Genomic DNA, 20803 nt, shown 5'->3' with positions numbered 1-20803 from the left:
GTATATTTAGAAATTAAGGACCTGCTAGTTCATTCATTAATGACCTGGGCACATTAAACACTGGAAAGAATCCAGGGGCTGGGAATGTGGTAGAATGCTTGCCTCGCATACGTAAAGCCCTGGGTTTGATTCCTTAGTACCACATAAACAGAAAAGGCTGGATGTAGTGTTGTGGCTCAAGTGGTAGACTAGCCTTGTGCAAAGGAAGCTTAGGCCCTGAGTTCAAGGCCTAGGACTGGAGAAAGAAAAGAAAAGGAAAGAATCTATAGTTTATTAAAGTAAAATGGCATTTTGTTTTATAATTATGATTTGAAATAGTCCCTTTCATCCTGGTAATGTGCCTCTCCTTTCTTCTCTTCTCTCCTTTTTGTATGCCATTTGGCATACAAAATATGTATTCTCTTTGTTTACTCTGCCAAACATTTTACTTCATGTTATATGAAGGTAGACTGAAATCTGAGTGGGTGCATTTTGTTTTCAGATTCTTGCCAGCTCTTATCACTGCGGTTTTGACCAATCATCTTGCCTGGGTTCCAACGGTCATGCCAAATGGACAGCCACCTATAAAAATATTTTTAGAGAAACATTCCTCTCAGAGTGTGGACATGTTGGCAAAAAGTCATCCATATAACCCACTTTGGGCACAACTGGGTATGTAGTCTGAAAACTCATACACTCTCTATAGTATACTTCAGACTTGTGTAACTGTGCAGAACTTTTTTAGAAAAAAAGAAAATTAAACAAAACTCTGACTTTTATATCTTTCATTCTAAACCATCTCTCTTGTACCTGGTTTTTTGTTTTTTTTTTTCCTGTCTGCTAAGTTGTCCGGTTGCCTTATGCCTGATACCAAATAGAGAATTTAGCAACTATAGAATTTGTATGTAGAGCAGGAATTGCAGTCTGATTTACTAAAACTTTTTGGGCTTTCAGAATGTTTTGTATTGGACTTACTTACTTGGCCTAGAAGGGATTTAATCAACAAAGCACCTGTGTTAGTTATAGCAAATCTAGTTTAGGAACAAGACAAGCTACACTTGGTGAAGTAAGTCCACAACCCCAGCATTTGGGAGGTAGAGGCAGATGGATTAACAATTCCAAGGTAGGGGCTGGGAAGATGGCTCAGTGGTAGAGCGCTTGCCTTGCATGCCTGAGGCCCTGGGTTCGATTCCTCAGCACCACATAAGCAAAAAGAAAAAAGCTGGAAGTGGCGCTGTGGCTCAAGTGGTAGAGCACTAGCCTTGAGCTGAAGAGCTGAGGGACAGCGCCCAGGCCCAGAGTTCAGGCCCCACGACCGGACCCTCCCCCCCCCCCAAAAATAAAAAAGAATTCCAAGGTAAGCTTTGGGGCTGGGAGCTCAGGACTGTCATCCAAGGTACTCAGGAGGCTGAGACCTGAAGGATCGAGATTCAAAGCCAGCTTTTGTAGAGAATTCCATGAGACTGTCTATAAAAAAAATAACCAGCAAAATTCTGACTAAAGGTATGGTTCAAATGGTAGAACATGATCAGTGAGTAAGCAAGCCAAGCAACGATGCTAGACCCTGAGTTCTAAGCCCTAGTAACATCACAGAGATAAAAATAAAAAATAGGGGCTGGGGAGGTAGCTCAGTGGTAGAGTGCTTGCCTTGCATGCATGAGGCCCTGGGTTCAATTCCTCAGCACCATGTAAGCAGAAAAAGCCGAAAGTGGCGCTGTGGCTCAAGTAGTAGAGTATACCTTGAGATTAAGAGCTGAGGGATAGTGCCTAGGCCCAGAGTTCAGGCCATATGACTGACAAAATAAAAAATAAAAATAATTTCAGAGTGGCCTGAGCCACTGCTAAATTCAGAGCCAGCCTGTTATATAAGCAAGGCATTACCTGGAATGAAGAGGAGAGATAGATGGGAGATGGGGTGGGAATGGGAATATGGAGAGGGAGACAGGGAGCACTTGAATGCTCTTATTAACATTCCTGTTGTTCACTTTTTTTTTTTTTTTTTTTGGGTCAGTCATAGATTTTGAACTCTGGACCTAAGCGCTGTCCCTGATCTCTTTTTGCTCAACCACTTTGAGCCACAGCACCACTGCCAATTTCTGGTGCTTAATTGGAGATAAGAATCTCACAGACTTTCTTGCCCAGGCTAGCTTTGAACCAGGATACTCAGATCTCAGCCTCCTAAGTAGTTAGGATTAAGGTGAGAGCCACCATTGCTGGACTATTGTCCACTTTTGTTTGATAATCTTTTAAAATTTTTTTCTTGGCGTTACTGAGGCTTGAACTCTGGCCCTTGAATTTAATAAACAGGTACTGTTTCCTCTGAGTCATACTTCTGTCCCTGTTTTTTTGCTGGTTATGTTGGAGATCAGGTCTCACTTGCTGCCTGGGTATAGTTCACCTGTGTTAGGCTTCCCCTAGCTCGAGTAACAAGCTTGTGTCAGCATGTCCAGCTCTTTGTTGAGAGTGGATTTCACAAATTGTTCTATGCCTGGGCTGGCCATAAATTCAAGTAATTTGTTTTTTGTTTGTTCATCTGTTGTGGTGGTTGTGGTACTAGGGTTTCAACTCAGGGACTTTTACTTGCTAAGCAAGTACTTTACCACTTGACCCACACCATCAGGCCTTTTTGTCTTAGGCTATTTTTCAGGTATGTCTGGTGAACTAGTCTTAGACCATGATTCTTTACTCGCTTCTGTTCATATAGCTTGTTACAGGATCACACCAAATCCTCAGTAGTGTTCTATATGTGCGCATGTATGCACATGTGCCCTAGTACTGGGACTTGTATTCTTCCTTAGCTTTTTAACTCAAAGCTGGCACTCTACCACTTGAGCCAATCCCCCACTGGCCATTTGCTGATTAATTGGAGATAAAAGTCTACAGGATTTGTAGGATCTTCAGATCTCAGCCTCCTGAGTAACTAGGATTACAGAAGAGAGCCACCAGTGCCCACCCACCTGGGAACTGTCTCTGATCTTTTCTACCCAAAGCTAGTGCTCTATCACTTTGAGCCACAACACAACTTTTGCTCTTGTGGTGGTTAATTGGAGTTAAGAATCTCACAGACTGTCCTGAATGGGCTGGCTTTGAACCATGATCCTCAGATCTTAGCCTCTTGAGTAGAATTACAGGCCATGAGTGCCCAGCATCAGTAGTATTCTTAACTTGGGATACTTCAGATCTATTTTGAAATCATTTTTGAGTACATAAAGCTCTATACAAAGATTATTGACAGGTTAAAGATGAATAAACCTGTCCTTTCATTATTCTTTATAGTTAATACTATTTATCCTAGCCTATTTGTTCAGCTTCTAAAGAAATTGAAGGATCTGGGAAGGTGGCTCAGTGGTAGAGTGCTTGCCTCGCATGCATGAGGCCCTGGGTTCAATTCCTTAGCCCCACATAAGCAGAAAACGCCGGAAGTGGTGCTGTAGCTGAAGTGGTAGAGTGCTAGCCTTGAGGTGAAGAGCCAAGAGCCCAGGCCCAGAGTTCAGGTCCCATGACTGACCCCCACAAAAAAGAACTTGAAGTAAAACCTGAACCACCCCCCATAGTTTAAGCATAGGTTTCTCGTAATTCTCATTTAGTTGTATGGAAAATAGGTCCATTAACTTTTTTTTTCTATTTCAGGAGACTTATATGGCGCTATTGGCTCTCCTGTCCGTTTAGCAAGGACTGTGGTAGTTGGCAAACGACAAGATATGGTCCAGAGGCTGCTTTATTTTCTAACTTATTTCATAAGATGCTCTGAACTTCAAGAAACTCATCTTTTAGAAAATGGAGAAGATGAAGCCATCGTTATGCCAGGCACAGTGATCACTACCACTTTAGAAAAGGGAGAAATTGAAGAGTCAGAGTATGTCCTAATCACAATGCATAGAAACAAAAGCAGTCTGCTTTTTAAGGAGTCAGAAGAGCTAAGAACTCCTAACTGTAGCTGTAAATATTGCAGTCATCCACTCCTTGGGCAAAATACAGAGAACGTGTCACAACAAGAGAGAGAAGATGTTCAAGAGAATTCTAAGGAACTGCTAGGAATTTCAAATGAATGCCAAGTAGTTTCTCCTGAGTACCAAGAAGAAAATGCTATTGATGTTAAGCAATGTAAAGATAAATTAAGAACTTGCCTTGACACCAAGTTAGAGACAGTTGTGTGCACAGGATCTGCTCCTGTAGACAAATGTGTATTATCAGAGTCAGGCTTGGAGACCACAGATGAAACATGGCCGAATAAAGAGGTGTTGGATTCAGATAATCACACAGGCAAACCCATGAGAACCACAGGAATCGTTGTAGAGAAGAAGCCTCCGGATAAGACCGTGCCTGCTACGTTTTCTTGTGAGGCAACCCAAACAAAGGTTACTTTCCTGATTGGAGACTCAATGTCACCTGATTCAGATACTGAACTTAGGAGTCAGGCTGTGGTGGATCAGATTGCCAGGCATCACACCAAGCCACTGAAGGAAGATAGAGGGGCAACAGATAACCACCAAGAAACTAAACAGCCAACCAAGGACCAATCCGAAGGGTCTGATATACAGACCATGGTTTCTGAAGAGCCCTGTGAACTTCCCTGTTGGAGTCCATCAGATCCTGAAAGCATGAGCTTATTTGATGAATATTTCAATGATGATTCAATTGAAACGAGGACTATTGATGATGTTCCCATTAAAACAAGCATAAGCAATAAAGAACATTGCTGTATGTTAGCCTTTTCCAAAAGGTTGTGTATCAAAAACGTCAAACAGAGCAGTGAATTTTGTAAATGTGCAGAAAGAGTTCACCAAGATCCATGTAAAACCTGCTTTCCTCAGCAGGACCAAAGAAATACACTCTCCATCCTTGTCCCCCATGGGGATAAAGAGAGTTCAGAGAAAAAAAATGCTGTAGGAACCGAATGGGACATTCCAAGAAATGAAAGCTCCGATAGTGCCCTTGGGGATAGCGAAAGTGAAGATGCTAGTCATGATGCCACGAGACAGGTCAGCAGTTACTTTGGAGGGGAGCAAGAGGATTGGGCAGAAGAGGATGAGATCCCTTTTCCTGGGTATGTATATTAGGCCTTATCCCAACATATGCCATTGTTTTGTTTAGCTGGTCCCTGAATCAGATGATAGATAGATAGATAGATAGATAGATAGATAGATAGATAGATAGCCCTGATTATGTTCTTTTTTTATTATCATGTGCTCTTACTTATAGGAAAAATTATACCTGAGCCCATAAGCACCTCAGTAAGGCTTTATGAAGAGAAAAAGGATCTTGGCAATATGTAGAGAATTGCTTACTTTGAAGTGAATTTTGCCCTCAAAATGGACCTATGAGCCAGGCACCAGTGGCTTACATCTGTAATCCTAGCTGCTCAGGAGACTGAGATCAGAAGGTCATGGTTCAAAGCCAGCCTAGGCAGCAAAGTCTATGAGACTCTATTCTCTAATCAAGCTCAGAAAAAGCTGGAAGTGGCGCTGTAACTCAAGTGGTAGAGCGTTAGCCTTGAGCAAAAAGAAGCCCAAGATCAGTGCCCAGGCCCAGAGTTCAGGCCCCAGGACTGGATGGACCTATCAAGATTCTAATAGGGAGACAGAAAATCTCTGAGGTGTAAAATGGTTGTTGGAAATAAACTTGGCCCAAACAAGAAGAAAACAACATGTGCTCCAGAGCAAGTATACAAGGAGAAAATGGATGCTTGAGAAATACTATATTGAACTTAATGTATTATTTAGCTTGCTTTTATTTTGGATGATAGTTTTCAGTTTGGTTGTGTTTAGTTAGCAATGTGTGACAGCATACACAAGAGTCAGCTCTCCTGCTCTGGTATGAAAGAGTCATGCCTACTTCATTCCAAAGTTGTTCACCAGACCTTCTCCAGATAAGAAGAGTATTTTTTGGTCTGCTTTATGGTTTGAGGCAGTTTGAGGCAGAATGATTTTTATTATGAGTATATTTTGTAGAATAGAATGGTACTAGAAATGTGGCTAGTAGCGTTACCTTCTCTCCCCCGCCCCCCATATACACATACTGGCAAAGTATGTTGCTAATTAGATTTCTGTTCCTTGGGAATCTTCCCTCCAGGTCAAAGTTGATTGAAGTGAGTGCTGTTCAACCCAACATTGCCAACTTTGGGAGGTCCTTGCTGGGTGGTTATTGTTCATCTTATGTGCCTGACTTTGTTCTTCAAGGAATAGGGAGTGATGAGAGACTTCGTCAGTGTCTTGGGGCAGATTTGTCTCACGCTGTGCAAGTAAGTGATCTTCACTGCTTCTGAGTATATATATAAAGCAAAACTTCTGTTAGCCAGTAGAACTCAGAATTCATTACTTTATACTTTTAGTCACATGTGACTATGGCACAATTATTGTTCTTTGAATCCATTAATTTCTTTATATCACCTACATCTTTATGTCTGTCATAGTGAAAGTGAGTATAGAGTTCCATAAGTCTATAAAATGGAACTTGAAATACAAAGATGACTTTATATACTCATACTTGTACATTTACAATAAAAGTTGGACATTTTTAAATATAAGCAAAATTATTTTCTTGATTTGCTTTTCACATTATCTATTGTTTAGATATACAAGTATAAATGCTTTTTATAGATTGGTATGACCTTGTTGAGCTGTTATTAGTTGTATTAGATTTTTTTAAGGTAAACAGAATGAGTTTATTTGAAGGTAAAAGGAAAGCAGAAGGAAGCCAGGTGCTGGTGGCTTACACCTGTCATCCTAGCTACTCAGGGGGCTGAGATCTGAGGATCATGGTTCAAAGCCAGCCTGGGCAGGAAAGTCCATGAGACTTTAATCTCCAATTAACCACCAGAAAACTGGAAGTGGCACTGTGGCTCAAGTGGTAAAGTGTTAGCCTTGAAGAGCTGAGGGACAGTGCTCAGCCCCAGAGTTCAAGCCCCATGATGGACCAAAAAATAAAAAAGCAAAAGGAAAGAGTAGTTAGTGGACTCCCTAAATCGGGTGAGGATATCCCTGTCACCCCATAAGGAAAATCCCTGTATTAACTTTTCTGAATAGAATTCCTTTTTTCCCCCCTAGTGCTGGTCCTGTAGCACTGTCCCAGAGCTTCTTTTGCTCAAGGCTAGAGTTCTACCTCTTGTGCCACAGCTCCATTTTCAGCTTTTTGGTAGTTTATTGGGGATAAGAGTCTCAGGAGCTTTCCTGGCTGTGCTGGCTTCATACCGTAATCCTCAAATCTCAGCCTCCTGAGTAGCTAGGATTACAGGCATGAGCCACCAGCATTCATATCAGAATTCTTTTTTTTTTTTTTGGGGGGGGTCTGGTTGTGGGGCCTGAACTCTGGGCCTGGGTGCTGTCCCTCAGCTCTTCAGCTCAAAGCTAGCGCTCCACTTGTAGCTTTTTTCTTTTTGCTTATGTGGTGCTGAGGAATCGAACCCAGGGCCTCAAGCATGCAAGGCAAGCGCTCTACCACTGAGACATCTTCCCAGCCCTCAGAATTCTTTTATGGTCTTCCACACACAGGCTCATGTCATTAGTAAACTGTTTCCTTTCTATCTGGATGCCTTTCTTTTCTGACTGTACTTGCTAGAGCCTTCAGTTTGTTGTTAAATGGAAAGAGTGATAGTAGATATCATTGTCTAGTTATTGACCCTAAGAGAAGAACATTGTTTTGGGTCCAGTTGTGGGGCCTGAGCTCTGGGCCTGGGCGCTGAGGGACACCTCAGCTCTTCAGCTCAAAGCTAGCGCTCTACCACTTGAGCCACAGCACCACTTCCGGCTTTTTTCTTTTTGCTTATGTGGTGCTGAGGAGTCGAACCCAGGGCCTCATGCATGCAAGGCAAGCGCCCTACCACTGAGCCACCTTGCCAGCCCCATTGTTTTTTTTTAAAAGTATATTATTTATAGAGTTTTCATAGACAATCTTATCAGACAGAAGAAGTTCCTTTCTATTTGTAATCTTTGAAAGGAATTTAGTTTTCATTACTGTATCAGTTGAGATGGTCATGTGGTTTTATTAAGATCATAGGTTATATTGATTTATTTTTAGACAATAAAGCAATCCTGTATTCCTAGAGAAGAATCACACCTGGTGATGGTAAATAATCCTTGTGTACATGTTGCTATATTTGACTTACAGTAGTTTTTTTTTTATTATAAAGGTGATGTACAGAGGGATTGCAGTTACATTAGACATAATATTTTGTCATAGATTTGGGAGTCTCTATTCATGAAGGCTGTTTTTATGTGGGTTTTTGTGATACTTTTATCTACCTTTGATATCAGGGTGATTAAACTACTCCCACAGAATGAGGTGGGAAGTATTTCTTCCTCACTTTTTTGGAATTATTTTTAGGAAATTGTTACTATTTTTCCTAAATACATGATAGAATTCATTAGCGAAACCATCTGAGCCTGGACTTTATTTATTTATTTTTAATTTTTTTTCGGTTGTGGGGCCTGAACTCTGGGCCTGGCTGCTGTCCCTCAGCTCTTCAGCTCAAGGCTAGCACTCTACCACTTGAGCCACAGCACCACTTCCAGCCTTTTCTGCTTCTGTGGTGCTGAGGAATTGAACCCAGGGCCTCATGCATACAAGGCAAGCGCTCTACCACTGAGCCACCTTCCCAGCCCCTGGACTTTTTATAATGTGAGGATATGTTAGCCTGAGATGTAGCTCTTATTCTGTTTCCCTCTATCAAGGATTTTTTTTAGCAGTAATTGTCAGAACTTAATATATTTTTTTCCTGAATCTGATTAATATATTTTCATGACTTCATTTCATTTTCTTTCTTTCCTTTCTTTTCCTTTTCTTTCCTCTCCTTTCTATGCTATTCTTGGACACTGTCCCTAAGCTTTTTGCTGAAAGCTAGTGCTCTACCACTTGAGCCACAAATCCACTTACAGCTTTTTTTTTTTTTTGGTAGTTTAGTGGAGATAAGAGTGCCTGGGCTGGCTCTGAACCACAATCCTTAGATCTCAGCCTCCTGAGCAGTGAGGGTAACAGGTGTGAGCCACTGACACCCAGCAATTTTTACTTTTTTTAATTTTCTTTTTTTCTTTCTTTTTAAAAAATTGGACATGGGGCTTGAACTCAGGGCCTGAGTACTGTCCCTGAGCTTTTGTTCTTAAAGCTAGTACTCTATCACTTCAAACCACAGCTCCACTTCTGGTTTTTAGGCTATTAGTTGGTGATGAGTTTCACTTGGGCTGGGAAGGTGGCTCAGTGTTAGAGTGCTTGCCTCACATGCATGAGGCCCTGGGTTCAATTCCTCAGAACCACATAAACATAAAAAGCCACAAGTGGCCCTGTGGCTCAAGTGGTAGAGCACTCGCCTTGAGCTGAAGATCTGAGGTACAGCACCTAGACCCAGAGTTCAAGCACCACAACTGACAGAAAAAAAAAGAGTTACACTGACTTTTTCTGTCAGGGTGGCTTTGAATCATAATCCTCATATCTCAGCCTTTTGAGTTACTAGTATTGCAGGTATGACATACCAGTAACCATTCACTTTTATTTTTAACTTTTTTATTTTTAGCTTTTTTATTTTTATGCTTAACATAGTTGGTTTTCTTTCCAGCATTCAGTATTGGATGAACCAATAGCAGAAGCTGTCTGTATTATAGCTGATATGGATAAATGGACTGTTCAAGTGGCCAGCAGCCAGAGACGAGTGACAGATAATAAATTGGGAAAGGAAGTATTGGTTTCCAGTCTTGTTTCCAATCTGCTTCATTCCACTCTTCAGCTTTATAAGCATAACTTGTCTCCAAATTTTGTAAGTATTTGTAAGGCTTGAACTCAGTATGGTTCTTAAAAAGTGCTCCTAGCTTCATCATTTTCCAAACAGAAGTACAAGAAATTAATTGTTTGTCATGCCCCCATCCCAACCTCTTTTGTGACTTTATTTTGAGCTGGGAATTTTGGAAGGTAATTAAGATTAGATTATGTCTTAGGGTTGACCAGTGTGATGAGCTACCAGCCCCTGGCTAAGTTTTAGTTTTAAGTAGTTGTACAAAGGAATTTAAATTCCACAAATTTGGGGCTGGAATGTGGCTCAGTGGTAGAGTGCCTGCCTGGTAAGCATGAAGCCCTGGGTTTGGTTCCTCAGTACCACATAAACAGAAAAGGCCAGAAGTGGTGCTGTGGCTCAAGTGGTAGAGCACTAGCCTTGAGCACAGAGAGGCTCAAGGACAGTGCCCAGGCCCTCTGAGTTCAAGCCCCAGAACTGGTTAAAAACAAAACAAAACAACTATATATATACACACACACACACACACACACTCCACAAGTTTGGTGTCTCTTGATGGCCTTGTACTCTCCAGGTTTGTATGATGTGACATTGTGATGTTTGCATAATAATGAAATAACCTAAGGAAATACTTAGAACATAACCTTTTTAAGTGATTCACAATCATATATAAAGAACTCCTACTCCTTAAGAAACAAAACACTAATAATTGAATTTCAAAGTGAGCAAAAGACTTAAACATGTGGCCAAAGAAAATCTATAATAAATGGCCAGTGAGCTAATGAAAATATGTTCAAGCTAATTAACCACTGAGGAAATGCAAATAAAGCCAGTCATTATGATGAATGGCTACAAGGATGGCTGGTGGGGGGGGGGTAGCTGAAGGATGGCTAGAGGGGTAGCTGTCATTGAAAACAAAACAAAAATAGAGTATCTGCCTGGATATGGAGAAGTGAGAATCCCTGCACATTGGTAATGGAATGTGAAATGGTGCAAGTAATTTGGGAAAGATTGACAGTTCACCACCAGGTTTAACTAGCAAGTGGTACAGTAACTTTAGTTCTATGTTTCTACTCAAAAGAATTGAAAGCAGAGACTCAACAGGTAATTATATCTTAGTGTTCATGCCATATTATTCACAACAGCCAAATGTTAGAACAAATTCATTTTGATTAGCTAATGAATTAGAAAAATATGGTTTAATATATACAATACAATATTTCTTCAGACATAAAAAGGAATGAAATACATGCTACAAGATGGTTGAAATAGGGCTGGGAAGTTGGCTCAGTGTTAGAGAGCTTGCCTTACATGCATGAGGCCCTGAGTTCGATTCCTTAGCACTACATAAGCAGAAAAAAGCCACAAGAGCCGCTGTGGTTCAGGTGGTAGGGCACCAGCCTTGAGCTGAAGAGCTGAGGGACAGTGCCCAGGCTTGGAGCCAAGCCCCATAACTGACCAAAAAAAAGAGGGTTGAAATAAAAATCTCATCTATATGAAACACCTGGCAAATTAGTAGAAATAGAAAATAAAACAGTCTTTGTTAGGAGGTAGGAAGAGAGCAGGAATATGAAGTTCTTTAAAGGGTCTAAAGTTTCCAGTTGGGATGCAAAACCTTTTGGAAGTGTGGAGCATTAATACTTGTACAACATTGTGAATGTTCTTTTTTGTTTTTGTTTTTTTGGTCGGTCATGGGGCTTGAACTCTGGGCTTGGGTGCTGTCCTTGCACTCTTCAGCTCAAGGCAAGTGCTCTACTGCTTAAGCCACAGTGCCACTTCCGGTTTTCTAGTGGCTTATTGGAGATAAGAGTCTCACGGACTTTACCTGCCCGGGCTGGCTTTGAACCGTGATTCTCAGATCTCAGCCTCCTGAGTAGCTAGGATGACAGGCGTGAGCCATCCATGCCCAGCCTGTGAATGTTCTTAATGCCACTGAGTTGCTTAAAATGTTTTAATGGCCAGGGACAGTGACTCCTACCTATAATTTTTGGGTGGCCGAGATCTGAAAGATTGCATTTCAAGGGCAGCCTAGGCAAAAATTAGACTCCCATTTCACCTAATAAATAAGTTGGTGTGATGGTACCTGCCCAATTTAGCTACATGGGAGGACATGGGTCAGAGGGCTATAGTCCGAGGCTGACTCCCTGCCTTGAGCAAAAAGTGCCAGGTACTACTTGGAAAATAACTAAAGCAACAAATGGGTTCTGGCATGGCTCAAGTGGTGAAGTTTCCTACCTAATAGGTACAAAGCCCTGAGCTAAAAAAAGTATTGTATTTCATCTTTTATATGTAAATGTATTCTATAGTTAACATTTTCTTCTTAAGCCATTTTTAGCTCACTCAAGCATTATGAAGAAAGCGTAGATCATAAAACAGTAACTTAACCCAAGAATCCACTTAGTTTTAATTTTCCAATAATAAAATGGATTTTTATTTGGAGGGTTTTTTTTTTTTTGTTGTAGTTTTCTTTAAGTAGTTGCTTTTCATTGGAAAGAAATACTTTTCAGTCAGGTGCCTATGGCTCATGCCTAGAATACTAGCTACTTAGGAAGCTGGTATCTGAGAATCATGGTTCAAAGCCAACCCAGGTAGGAAAGTCTGTGAGACTCTTATCCCCAACTAACTAGCAAAAAGTGGAGGTATGGTTTAAGATATAGAGCACTACCCTTGATCAAAACAGTGCAGGGACAGTATCCAGGGGCTGAGTTTACACCTCAGGATTGGAATGTGTACCTACACATGCACATGCGTGTGCACACACACACACACACACACACAACACAATACAGTTAAAATACTAGATTTTATGTAATTGACTATTTTACCACAATTTTAAAATAAAAACATTGTAGACGCTAATCTTCAATATAAGCCAGTAACAAATTTATAGCTAAAAATGCATTCCAGTTTTTCTTCATGTGGAAACATACCTAAATTGTCAAAAACATGATGCTTTGAAACTTGCTATTATTCTAAGAATTGGAACTCATTCTTTGACCTGCTTTTTGGTTTTTTCCTAACTCTAGTGTGTAATGCACCTAGAAGACCGGTTACAGGAACTGTATTTCAAGAGCAAAATGTTGTCTGAATACCTGAGGGGACAGATGCGTGTTCATGTCAAGGAGCTGGGAGTGGTTCTTGGGTATGTCCATGCTTTCTTTTCTGCCTTTGCTTTGTCATTGTTCTTTAGGTAAGAAATGTTTCTCAGAATTGCTTTCTCCTTTTCCTTCTATTCCTCCTCCTCCTCCTCTTACTCTTCCTCCCTCTTTCCTCCTCCTCCTCCTTCCTTCTTCCTCTTTCTCCTCTTCCCACTTCTCCTCCTCCTCCCACTCCTCATCCTTCTTCTCCTTCTCTTCTTCATCCTTCTGCCTTCTTTCTTCTCTTTTTCTATTAGAATAACCTAATAGGTCGCCATTTAGATGCTCCAGATGGTGCTAAACTAGATTCCTTGTCACAGCACTGATCTGAAAGACATTGTTTCTTGAGCTATTAGTACTTTGAAAGTATATTCATAGTTAAAATCTGAATTTTTATTTCAGAAATCAATATGTAAGTACTCATGCTTTTAGGTATCAGGTGTGTCTTAAACCTTATTCTAAGTATCTGGTTCTTTATGTATACTACTGCTTGCTAGTTCTATATGACTGTTCTACAATTAGTCCCTAGAAGGAAACAGTTATCTAAAGTGCTACCTGGGTGGAAAGGGATAAGGAAGAGTAAGCGAGGGTGAATTTTTGTTGTTGTTGTTGGTCATGGGGCTTGAACTCTGGGCCTAGGTGCTGTCCCTCAGCTCTTCAGCAAAAGGCAAGTGCTCTACCATTGAGCCACAGCATCACTTCTGGTTTTCTGAGTGGTTAATTGGAGATTAGAGTCTCACAGACTTTCCTGCCCAGGCTGGCTTTGAACTGTGATCTCAGATCTCAGCCTCCTGAGTAGCTAGGATTATAGGCATGAGCCACTGACGCCCACCTAAGAGAGGGTGAATTTTATCAAAGTACAATATATGCCTATCAAGAAACATTCCAGTAACACTCCTTTATAGAATTAATATAGCACTAATAAAAAATAGGAAAAAAACTAAAACATGTAATACAAAATAAAGTGTAATTCAAGAAGGAATAGAATTGTTGGAGCTCATACAATAGCCCTTTTTGATTATGTTCTTCAATTTATTTTCCAGTATTCTTTTTTTTGGTGCAATTATATATGAATCATGAAATGCTAATTGAAGAAATTAAAACATGATAAAAATTTTACCTAAATTCAGTTTTTATGAAGGGAAATGGAGTCAGCATTATTTAGAACCTAGTATGTGTAAAATTATTAGTATTATTTCTTAATTTTTTTAATGCTAGTGATCTAACCCAGCACCTGTTACTAAGTACATAAGCACGTGTTACAGCATTTTGAGCTACACGCCTATTCCCTCCCTTAATTATCAGTTATCTGGCATAATGTAAGCAATGCTTCCAAATTGGAAATGTTCTGATTCTATAAAATTAACAAGCCAGATGTGATACACTAGTAGAACTGGGTAGGAATTTGGATGACTCCAAGTCCTATTTCTATGCTGTATTGCCACACATTGTTCAAACCTTAATGTGGCTTTTAGAGAATGCTTCTCCTGTATGGGAAATCAGAAAACAGATACAATCTTGTTTTTCTGGGAAGTGAAGGAGCGCATTGTGCTTGTATGTGTCTCCATGCCTGTGTGGTCTATGTGTGTGTACATGCATTCTTTTTTTTTTTAAGTTTGAATTTGTTTTTAAGATAATGTACATGTAACCAAACTATGCAAAATGAAAAGTAAATTGTCATCTTACCCTGTTTCCAACTTCCATATCAATACTGTTAGAAGATTTGCTAAGCAAGTTTGCTTACGAAAAATTTCTAACTTTGGTTACTTAATTCCTGTCCCCAAATGCTGGGGTTTATTGCCTATATGATTCATATTTTAGATACAGAAAGCTTGAACTGACTTTTCTTTATTTCAGGATTGAATCCAGTGACCTTCCTCTTTTGGCTGCTGTAGCAAGCACTCACTCTCCATATGTTGCTCAGATACTTCTTTAACATGCCCAAAGGTTAACTTTTGTGGAAGCTTAAATCGGAACCAACGAAGCAGGCACACCATGCATTTATGATGACTTCTTTCCTATTAGACTCCATCTGAATGCATCCATCTCCAGAGAATCCTGTGTTGCGCTGCAATTCTATGTACATTGGGTGGCTTTTTGTTTTTAACTGGATTTTTGGGTAGTGGTAGGTTTTTGACTAAGTAAAACAAATACACCGTAAATAATTTTGAGGGGAAGCATTTGATAAACCAAAGTGCAACTTAGAAATTTCTAAAAATGACTGTCAAAGGATTTCATGTGATCAGTACAGTGTTGTCACACTCATAAATATTAGCAGATATCTCTTGGTTTAATGGCTCAGATAGTACTTTCATCCATTTTTCATTATTTCTTCTTTTGGCTTTCCTGGAGTCTGAACTCATGCTTGCTAAGGCAGGGTCTGGACCACTTGAGCCATATGCCTAGTGTTGTTTATTTCCAAGTTACAGAAGTATATAGGACCTTTTGATTATGGATTGGTTACTTTGTTTTGTTTTTTTCCAAAACAACTAATTTGTGACTATTTCTCAAAGTAAGTATGTTAAATAGCCTGATCATTAGAAAAACTCAAAATAATAAGTGAAAATATACGTTAGCCACCCAAGTGTACATATGTATCTAATTTTTTTAAATCAAAGGTAAAAATACAAGGTTGATAAATATATCTTTTTAAAAATATTTTCAAGTAATATTAATTGTATGTAATGTTGAAATATTACTTTCTGATAAATTTTCTGTTTCACATACTCTAAAATATATATGAAGCCAATCTTTTTCTTAAGGCTGAGGAATATATCAATTCCCAAAATAAGAATACTACTTTATAACATTTGTAACTATGGGCTAATTCTTACAAATATTAATATTTACATATTTACTAATTTAATACAAATTAATGTTAAAAATTGCACCAAAGCATTGGCATAAATACTATTTTCTTTAAAAGTGTGCTCAGGTAGCCAAGGCCCTTGTTTTTCAGTATCAGTCCTTCCTGAATTAAGAGGGGCAGAACATTTGTCTCACTACTTAATAATTAATATTCAATTACACTAATACACAATTCATAAATCTTAAAATTATCCTCTTTTCACTAAGAGCTCCTCCCTTCTAAAAGCAGATTTTTTCAAAGATTTCCACTTTTTAATTGTTGTTCTCTTTGTATATACTGTGAAATGTTGCTTGTAAGAAAGGCTAATAAGGAACCAAACTCTTGTAAGTAATGTAAATAGAAAGGTGGGTAGATAAAGTTTTCAATATGCTCTACTACCTCAGTTTACTTGAATACTGCATTATAGTTTATTCTTTGCTTATGTGGTCTAAGGATACATTTAATGCTAGAAGTAGAGTTCGTTTATCTTTCATTGACTTTTCATCATAATTGATGGGCTACAAAAAGGAAAAACCACTTGCATATTCAGCTACTAAATACATTTAGTTACTATTTCACATCCATTTTTGCTATTTCAGTTTTTAATAATTAATGGGAAATTTCTCTGGGTTAGTCTTCAAAATGTTGATTTTATAGTGCTGTGTCATTTTTTTTGCCTTGTTCTTTGTTTATTCAAGAGACTTCCAACTAGACAAAGAAGATAGGGTTGTTCTAATGGATTGTAAGCCGTAAACTATTGTGCTTGCAGTTCAGCCTGCATCCCATTAGCCAGGCACCTGTCTCCCTGGATATATTTTCTTTGGCTTATTTTTCTTATTCCATTCATTTAATGAAATTCTTCTGTTGTCTACTTTTGGAATTCAGTGAATAAATCTCTTTGGTAGAATTTGTAATCTAGAAAAGTTTGAAGGGCCATTATATATTATATTTTTTTAATTGTGGCTCAGATTATGTAGCAGGGAGATAATGTCTGTTTCTTAAGCTATTCCCAGCCCTATCTATTTAAAACATCTAATTACCATTTAGCAATTCTAGTCTTCATAAATATATGGTTCATGCTACTTTTATCCTAAAAACTAAGCTTAGCTGCAAAAGGAAAAGGTATAGCTGTTTGTTTTTTAAAGAATCATTAATCCTTATAGGATTCCTGAGTTTTATAATTCTTAACCATCTGTAATTTCTAGTACTTTCATCATAATCATTCTTTCCTTATACAAAGCCCAAAGAATGAGCTGCTACTTCTTTTAAAGTGTGGTTATTATGATGAATGTGAAAAGGGTTTTGACCTATTCAGAATAATTTTTCCAACTTCTTATGGTACAGACAAATGTGTTACATATCAAAACACCTGTTTATTGGAACAGGAAATGAAAAAAGGGATGTTTTATATTACAGAATTAAAACTAATTTCTCATACATATAAACTAATTGGTTTGATTTTAAGCATCTTAGCATTTATTAATGTCTTAATTTTGAGTTTGAAAATATTAAGTGCAATAAACATACTAGTTGATTTCATTTTGTTGCAGTTGACATCCAATTGATTGGATGGTCACTAAAAAAGTCAAACTTTACCTAATGCCTACTTCTGGTAGATGTCTTAGGAGATTTTCTGCTTTCTCTAAGTTATTTAGATGGTGGATATGTAAAATGTACATACTTGTTCTTTGTTCTGAATACATTTCTCAAATGCACACTTGTATTATAATGCCCTCCTGGTTCTAGGGGAAATTTGTGCAATAAACACATGTCAATTTGATGTGTCATTATTGCTCTTTCTTTCATATATGTCTTTGTAACTTTATGAACGCAGATGTCAGACCACCTGGATTCTTCACCCAGGTTTAGCCTTTCTAGGCATGTGATCTTTCCACATTGCTAACATCTACTTAATGAGATATAGTGAATGACAGAAATTTAGTTCAGTGTTAGCACGCCCCAAAGACTCAATAACTTTTTGGCTGCTAGTATTACCTGGTAATCTGTTAAGCTTTAACCCAGTGGTCCCCACATATTGTTGGGAGCATTTTTTTTTTTTTTTTTTGGTCAGTTGTGGAGCTTGACCTCTGGGTGCTGTCTCTGATCTCTTCAACTCAAGGCAAGAGCTCTACCACTTCCAGTTTTATGGTGGTTAATTGGAGATAAGAGTCTCATGGACATTCCTGCCTGGACTGGCTTTGAAACGCAGTCCTCAGATCTCAGCTCCTGAGTAGCTAGGATTACAGGTGTGAGCCATCCATCAGCACTCGGCTAGGGAGAATTTTTAAATATATAGTCTTTTTTTTTTGGGGGGGGTCCAGTTGTGGGGTCTGAACTCTGGGCCTGGGCGCTGTCCCTCAGCTCTTCAGCTCAAGGCTAGAACTCTACCACTTGAGCCACAACACCACTTCCGGCTTTTTTTTTCTGCTTATGTGGTGCTGAGGAATCGAACCCAGAGCCTCAAGCATGCAAGGCAAGCAAGTGCTCTACCACTGAACCACCTTCCCAGCCCCCTAAACATACAGTCTTATAAATAAAAACAGCAAAGAAAAATACAGGTATGTATGTATTGACCCTGTGCCTCACAATGATAAAGTGACAATATCTTCAAATGCAAACTAAACCCAAGCCAACTAAAACCTAGAGGAAAAGAAGCCATGTAAAGGCATTAAGAACACTGTACCCAAAACAGATTACCATAGACTTGACTTAACAAGAACAGCAGAATGATCCCCTGGTACCCAGGGTTTGCTCACTGGTTGACCCATACATGACTCAGAAAAGTCCATCTGCATTGTAGGGAAATCAGCTCTTCCATCCATTCTTCCTGCCTGTTTCTGTAGCAATGATTTAACCCTGAGTGGGCTGCTTGTAGACTACTGTTTTGAAAGCAGAGAGGAAGTATCAAATGTTTACAAAACAGCCAACCGTTATTTTAGGACTGTTCACACTTACCAACTTAGGGAAGTCTGTACCATTTCTGAGAAGCATTGGAGTACTGATTTTTCTAAAGAAAAATAAATACATAGAATTTAACATGATCATCTGAAGTCATACAGTCTTTCCTATGGAGTCAGTGTTGTTCTCTCTCAGGCAGAGTGATTTCCCAACTAGTCATGGTGACAGATGTAAAGATATCCGGAATTTCATCATTTTGTCTTTGCCAATGGAGAAGGTGGGGGTGAAGTGTGGCCAGTGACACCAAACCTGAGCTGAAGGTGCAATGGAAGTTGAGTGATTTTAGCTGAGTGTGGGAAGGGGTCAGGCAGACAGAAAAGAGTGAGGGGACCATATCTTCTCTCATTGCTCTGTAATGCAGACCGGGCACCTTCTAGATAACTATTGTCTAGACACAGAAATGATGGGAAAGTGGGTTTTCAAAACATCTTAGGATTTTTCTGCAGTTATTTTTTGTACTTTTTTTCCTGCCAGTCCTAGGACTTGAACTCAGGGCTGGGCAGTGTCCCTTCTCCTCTTTTGCTCAAGGCTAGCACTCTACCACTTGAGCCACAGGGCCACTTTGGGCTTTTCCTGTTTATGTGGTGCTGAGGAATCAAACTCAGGGCTTCATGCATGCTAGGCAAGCACTCTACCACTAAGTCATATTCTCAGCCCTTTTTTGTACTTAACTATATTTTTGTAATAAATAAGCCTCAACTTCTGTGATACATTTCGTTTTCCTAAAAATCTTCCAAAAAAGATGTGCCAATATAGCATGCTGTAAACTTCAAGTTCGGACAAACTCTGAACCAACAAAAAACACATCAGCTGTCATCTCTCTAAAAGGTGTAGCCTGAGCTCATTTCTTTTGATTACTCTGAATATACAAGTTGAAACATGACCAGGTCATCAGAAAGTCACTGTGAATCAGTTATTCTTTGAAAAGCATGCCATCATCATCACTCTAATTATTTAGTTAACTATGCAAATTGCTGTGAAAATACTAAGACTTAGATGTGGTCACAGCCTTCAAGGAGTTTTTCAGTGTAAAGGACACCACCCATGATGGTGGCAAGTGAGGGACTGAGTGACTAATGCAGTCCACCTGCTTACCAATGAGAACCTGAGTAAAGGTCTGCTCGATTTCACCTTCAGAAATTGATTAAAGGCTCGAGAATGCTTGTCTGTGACCTTTACTGTGGAAAATGCCCCTGTAGTGCTCGGGCTACTCCATACAGTGTTTTACAAAGACCGGTTAATGAGTGGAAACTGGCTTATGCTTAGTCAGTTAAAAACGAAACTAGCTGTGGTGGCTCACGCCTGTCATCCTAGCTACTCAGGAGGCTGAGATCTGAGAATCACAGTTCAAAGCCAACCCAGGCAGGAAAGTCCATGGAGACTCTTACCACCCAGTGAACCACCAGGAAACCGGAAGTGGCTCAAAGTGGTAGAATGCTAACCTGGAGCGAAGAAGAGGTCAGGGACAGCGCCTAGGCCCTGAGTTCAAGCCCCATGACCAACCAACAAAAACAAAAACTGGAATGTAAAAGGCAGTCAGTGCGAAAGCATCCACTCTGGAGCCCTGTCTTAATGTCGTGGGAGCTTCCCAGTTCCCACACAATAATCATGTCTTTGAAATTTCAGAGTATTCCCCAAGAAAAGGAGTCTCACAAGATGGGGCGGGGGCTTGAACTCGAGGCCTTGAGGGCGCCCCACTTCCTGTGCTCAAGGCTAGCTAGCACTCTACGTCTGGTTTTCTGTTGGAATCACACGGACTTTCCTGCTCGGGCTGGCTTTGAACCTGGATCCTCAGATCCCGGCTTCCTGAGTAGCTAGGATGACAGGCGTGAGCCACCAGCGCCCGGCTAAAATTCCGTTTTATTGAAAGATCTAGGGAGTCCAGCGCGTGGACTTCCCCGCTTAGGCAAATGGCAGCTTCCGCTCCGTCCACCTACCAAGCAAGATCCGGGGGGTCACAGTGTGAGAGGCGACGCTCAGACCCGCTTCCGCCTTTGCCTACAGTTCTTTCCCTTTCTGGGCGTTTCCGGCCCTCCCCCGCTCCTCCCCCTCCGACTACCGGAAGCTGCCGAGGCGGAAGCCACAATTCTGAGTCAATCTCCCCACGGCCGAAGTCGAAGGCGCAAAGTCTCGCGATGCGTCTTAAAACCCACCACGAAAAAG

The 20803-nt window shown here is 40.0% G+C and overlaps 1 protein-coding gene and 1 long non-coding RNA gene across 3 annotated transcripts in view; one reads left to right on the top strand and one right to left on the bottom strand.

Annotated features, from left to right (window-relative positions):
* The window catches only part of Fnip1 (folliculin interacting protein 1), an 85689-nt gene extending 68227 nt beyond the window's left edge, over positions 1-17462 (top strand). For both annotated transcript variants that reach the window (XM_069993685.1, XM_069993684.1), the window contains 6 exons: positions 482-651; positions 3610-5026; positions 6052-6220; positions 9527-9724; positions 12724-12839; positions 14692-17462. In XM_069993685.1, the coding sequence (XP_069849786.1) occupies positions 482-651; positions 3610-5026; positions 6052-6220; positions 9527-9724; positions 12724-12839; positions 14692-14770 (2149 nt within the window). In that variant the 3' untranslated portion in view covers positions 14771-17462. The remainder of the gene's footprint in view (positions 1-481; positions 652-3609; positions 5027-6051; positions 6221-9526; positions 9725-12723; positions 12840-14691) is intronic.
* On the bottom strand, positions 6154-20649 carry LOC138807886 (uncharacterized). The gene is made up of 3 exons (XR_011366323.1): positions 20578-20649; positions 18638-18689; positions 6154-6240 (listed from the first exon to the last, which is right to left on the bottom strand). It is a non-coding gene; the product is annotated as an uncharacterized lncRNA (long non-coding RNA).
* Between the last annotated feature and the right edge of the window lie 154 nt (positions 20650-20803).

Source organism: Dipodomys merriami, unplaced genomic scaffold (genome assembly GCF_024711535.1).
Source record: "Dipodomys merriami isolate MVZ:Mamm:240054 unplaced genomic scaffold, mDipMer1.0.p SCAF_44, whole genome shotgun sequence".
NCBI lineage: Eukaryota > Metazoa > Chordata > Mammalia > Rodentia > Heteromyidae > Dipodomys > Dipodomys merriami.
The sequence above is the reverse complement of the archived record's forward strand: the minus strand, read 5'-3'. Positions and strand labels throughout refer to the sequence as shown.